The 5,282-nt window shown below is 50.1% G+C and overlaps 1 protein-coding gene across 1 annotated transcript; it reads right to left on the bottom strand.

The window, feature by feature from the left end:
- Positions 1-1,251: 1,251 nt before the first annotated feature.
- Positions 1,252-3,297, bottom strand: QC764_0071660 (uncharacterized protein; the record flags this gene model as incomplete). The annotated part of the gene is made up of 4 exons (XM_062940654.1): positions 1,252-1,523; positions 1,594-2,245; positions 2,384-2,959; positions 3,157-3,297. The coding sequence occupies 4 exons, from the start codon at positions 3,295-3,297 to the stop codon at positions 1,252-1,254; spliced, it is 1,641 nt and encodes a 546-aa protein (XP_062800989.1).
- Positions 3,298-5,282: the final 1,985 nt, after the last annotated feature.

Consider the following 5,282-nt stretch of genomic DNA (forward strand, 5'->3'; position numbering starts at 1 on the left):
TTGTCAAGGTATGAGAGACAGACTTGAGACGGACAGACGTCGCCAATATATAGCCTTGACAAGACCCTCAACTGATGCTGTCGTGGGATGCCCCATGGAACACAAAAGCAGCTGCTGTAAAGTGAATGGCGATGTGTGTGGGGCCATATCACCAATGTGAATCGCCTCAGGGGCCAGTGGTGGCCCTTGGCGATATTGGGTGTACATATTGAGGCCGGGTCAGACTTCGGATGAAGCGCGATTTGGCATCATGAAGCTGAAATGGATCAAGCTGAAGTGGTGGGCCATGGAGAGTTCTACGGAGACCGCGAGGTTGTGGTCGCCCAAGTGGGATGAAAGTGGTGTTCAATATTGACCAGACTGCAGCCAAAAGTGGCCAATGCAGAGACTTGGTGGCCATTTCCCCACGCACTTTCCGCACTTGTGTGATCTGTCAATGAGAACATGAAACGGACTGGAATGCCAAGTGCGTGGGTCGCTCCCGTCACTTGAAGGCCATCGTGAAACAGATTTGGAGTGACAATATGGGGTCGTGGCTTTGGCCGTTGGAGATGCGGCACGACACCCATTAGCGCGCCCACTAATATCCGATCAGAGGGGACTGACATGAGGCTGTGAGATGATTAGTCGCTCTATAGGGCTGAAAGACGAGCGGGAGCATGCGCCGTGCCGCGGGGGAAGCACCGAGCTCGGTATCCCGATGCTCGCCTGAAATACGTCGGACGACCCACTCGGTTCCCTCGCACCTAGATGGCCAGCATTGGCCAACGTCTATCCGTCCCTTCAACATCCACCTGGCGTCCGACTCCGTGTCTTGGGTTAGTTGCTCCTCGGTGGCTCTCGGATGTCTTTCGGACACTTGAATCCTTGATATATAGAGAAATATTACCGTTCTTTTTGACAGCTCTGTACCTTACCCGCTGTCGACGAATTACATATCCCGAAAAAACATCTACACATAGAAGCTAATATCACATAGTAGATACTCAACACTTGATGGTGAATCGAATATGAGGAAGTGGCTGTACCGTTTAGAGATCCCAGCTGAACAGCTGGCTCGACACAACTTCGGAGCTTTGACCATACGGCGACGCTGAATCATTGGGGGCAATGACATCACAGTGCCATTTTTCTGCTTACACATGACTCGCCTGTTATTTCTATCCCTGCATTTTTCTGCAAGCTCACCGTTCTTACTTGTTTCGCCTCATGATTCAGCTCCGACCCCGCCACCTGAATGGGACCACGGACCTACAGAACCCAGGTGTCGTTCCAGACAGGGATGCTCTGCGGATTCCAGAAGATATCTCCAGGATCGAGGTCTCTTTTAAGCGACTTGAGTCTTTCAAACAGTGGTTTCCCATAGTAGAGATGCCACGCCTCGTCCGTATCCAATTCAGGGTCGATGTAGTTGAGACAGGCGTTATACGACCGGTTCATGGCACTGGTCATGGCGTCGTTCAGTCCGTCTAGAAACTGAATACCGCGCTGGGGGAAATTCTGGTCAAGAGGTACGTTGCCATCTAGCAGAATTAGTTGTTTACCATGACGGAGCCTGGCCTGACGCGAAAGCAACAGCAGCGGAGAACTCACAATTCTGCACCATCCACAGATCGTCAAACCCCGAATAAGCCGCCCAGCTCCCATTCTTTCCCTCAGCGCCAATCTGACTGTCGGGACCACCATACAGATGGATGATGCTAAACCACGAGATTGGCACATTTAGGCCCCGTCCGGCACTGTACGCGTACTCGAAAAACTTTCGTATCGGCTCCTCCGCAAACGAGACATTTGTCGAAACAGACTTGGCATAGAAGTTGTCCTGCTGCAAAAACCCATGCAAGGGCACCGTCGAGTTCCCTTCCCCGCCAAGCATGGTCAAAGATGTGATCCAGTCGGCTGGTTCAACGGAACTCTCGTTAAGAGCAGGCGAAACAGGGAGCGCCTCCAACAAGGCGGGTGCAATCGTCTTGTTGAAGGACTCGACCGAACCGAACCAAGTTCCGTGCACAGTGTACGAGGTTGCATTGCCGCCTAGTGTGACTGCGAGGCCTAGGTTACGATCGACAACCGGCGAGTACAACGAGAAGTTCTGCACCCCCATAAAAACAACCGTTGCATTTTCGATTAATTCAAGAGCTTGGGGGAAGGAATGCGAAAATTTAATAACGACTTCGGGAGCCGTTGAAGTTTGAAGGTAGAATGTGGTGACAATCCCAAACGAGTCTGCTGCTCCTCGGAGTGCCTGTCGCCAACCATCCTGTTAGCTACCCCTGAACGCGAACATGTGGGTGTATACAAAGGGTTAGGGTTCTACTCCCTGGCAAAAAGGGGTTGAAGTAGAGAAATATCACCCCTGTCCTCAGTCAGAGATAACACTCACATAGTAAACATCACCCAACGTCTCATTCTCAATCTTGACAAAACTCCCATTCGCCAACACTACATCCAGCCAGATAATCTGCTCCAACGCCAGACCAAACGCGCGTGATGAATACCCGTACCCGCCATGTGTGAAGTGTCCACCAATTCCTACACCAGGACAAGTGCCGTGCCCCAAGGCTCGACGTCCTTGGTCCCATATACCCTGCGCCAGGTTCCCCAACCTCAGACCTCCCCCAACAGTAGCTATCCCAGTTCTGTAATCTATCGAGACGGAGTTAAACTTCTCGAGATCGATCATCAAGATCCCGTTGTGGCCGCCGGTGCTATATGATGCGCAGGAATGCCCTCCCGACTTGGCTTGGACAGGAATGCCATATTTACTTGCGCAGCTGACCGCGGCCCTGATCTGCTCGGTGGTGTTGGGGATGGTGATCGCGGCGGGGATGTATTGCAGGCGCTCGTTGAAGGTCGTCGCGTAGGTCGGCCATTGGGGGTCGATCAAGGTGATGAACGGAGAGATCGAGTTGGATAGACACTGGAGCAGATGACCTGTGCTTTCGCATGGAGGGAGGCGCTGGCCAGCACCAGTGAGATGAGAATTGGTATGTATGTCTTGATTGCAAGTCAATGAGACATCGCATATCGTTTTGACAAAGTGCGACACTCGTATTTGTTGAGGCGGGGGCCTAACTTATACTTCCAGCTTCATTTTCGAGCTCATTGTTCTCAAGTTGGAGTCGAGCTAGAGCTTGCATCCCGATCTGGGCATACAACAAAGGCTTTGACGGAACTGGGTCCGTCGCCTGACTTCACGGTGTTCTGGCCGGCCAGTGGCTGTTCCAAGCTGTTGTGACTAATTCCCCAGTCCAGTGCTGTCCCAAATAACTGGGATTGAGTCTGGATTAGTGCCATCGTACACGATGCATAAACGAGGAATGTTGTTGCTGGCACAGTAACAGACGCGTGTACAGAATGTTGCAATTCCAGCTTTGTGAAGGGTTTCCATAAGCAGCCCTTCATGTACTACATCACATATATTATGCGGCGCCCAGACTACGCTATGCAACATTATGAACGAAATGTGGGTCCCGCTCAGCGGCTATGGCCTAGGATCGTCCACGACATATCAACGCTAACCCAACAACTCATTTCATAGCAAATTAGCCTGACGTTGATTTGGTGTAGTGTTTAAGCCACAGGCTCAGCTCGCAACTTGGCAAAACAAGATCTGGAAGAACTCTCCAGTTTGAACCTTGGAAGAGGAGCAGAAGAGAAGATCCCCCCCCCCCAAGAAGACCCTCAAATATATGCAAGAAAAGCGCACAAGAAATGTTGCGTAGGCATAAAGGAGAAAACGAGATTGAATCTCAGATCGAAGTCAGACCAAAAGCAGTTGGACCTGTGAAGGTATGACCACTGTATCAATGAAACGCCAGCTGATTGGCTCAAGGGGCCAATTCCCCTTCAGCCCTTTTTTATGCCACCTTTCCTGCTGAGGGACTGTTTTTAGGAGGAAAAGGCATAATGTTTGTTGTTTTTACAGAAAGTACGTCCCTACATAATTGACTAGAACTACCTAGCCGGAACAGGGACATTGTGGAAGAGAAGTGCTGCTTAACGGGGATCTATCTACTGCTGCGTGGGTTGTGGGAATAGAAAGATATGGATACGATAGGCGAAAGTGAATGTGAACTCTGTAAAGGCGCAACGACATAACGTACTAGAGTTTGTGCAACTAACATACGAGGCTGACGGACCGACCTTATGCTATCTTATAAATCCAAACCTCGGTGTTGCAAGCCCGACAACCGAAGCCTTCGGTTATGCCAACTAATTTCTCACTGTGCGACGACGCGTCTAACAAGTCCAGGCCTTCCAACAGTGCCAGTTATTAAAACCATGTTTTGAATGAGCTAAATACATGACGTATCAGCATCTACACGAGGATTAACACTACCCCTGCGTCCCCCCTTTTCGAAGACTTTTGCATCTAGGCATGATGCTTCACTTCAAAGTTGGCGTCGATACAGTCTATCAATGATAAGGCCGCTTGGGGCCACAATCTACTGATGTTATAGATGTAACAGTTTTCAAACAGCCTTATCTATGTCACACGACACTATGTGATCTTCTAGATATCTTGCCCATATCGTCCCTTCTACAATACACATCCATCTTAACCATTCAGCAGGGTCGTGACAATATCTGACACACCATCTGGAGATTCCTGACGCCAATGGAACACATAGATCCCTAGTTGGCTTTACTGCATTCCGCATTGGAACGTCTGGGTCACGAGAATATGTTCACAGACAATTACAGATAACGTATAAATGCCGCCGATAGACCCTTTTTAACCTACCAAACCGGTCAACTATGATCACCTGACTTTGCAAACGCTACTCACACTACATATTCTCTTGCCAAGCGTCCACACACCTCGAAACACACTTGGATGGCTAGCCTCTTGGAGACATTCCCACTGACGGTTGTCGATCAGTATGCACTAGTCACATACACACGACTTGTGTACGGCTTTCGATTCCCCGACACCGACAAAATACCGGCTGCAGTGGACTATCTCCTGAAAGGCTTGCACAGGGTCTTCAAACGCTGGCCGTGCCTGGCCGGCCAAGTCGTGCACCCAGCCGATTTAACCACGGCTCAAGTCGTATACAGCGAGGATCTCAACAACTTCAATATCAATGTATTTCCTCATGAGGTTTTCTGCCATGAAGTCCTGACCAAGAAAAAGTTCCCTTACACATACGAGCAGCTCCTGGACCTCAGTATTCCGCCTGCTTTGGTGGAGCAAGATATTTTCTCTCTATCTCTCTCTCTCTCACCAGGCGAGAGTTGCCAACCCCTGACGCTCAAGGCTAGCTTCGTTGAAGGTG

This window comes from Podospora pseudoanserina, chromosome 4 (assembly GCF_035222485.1).
Source record: "Podospora pseudoanserina strain CBS 124.78 chromosome 4, whole genome shotgun sequence".
In the NCBI taxonomy this organism is placed as follows: Eukaryota; Fungi; Ascomycota; class Sordariomycetes; order Sordariales; family Podosporaceae; genus Podospora; species Podospora pseudoanserina.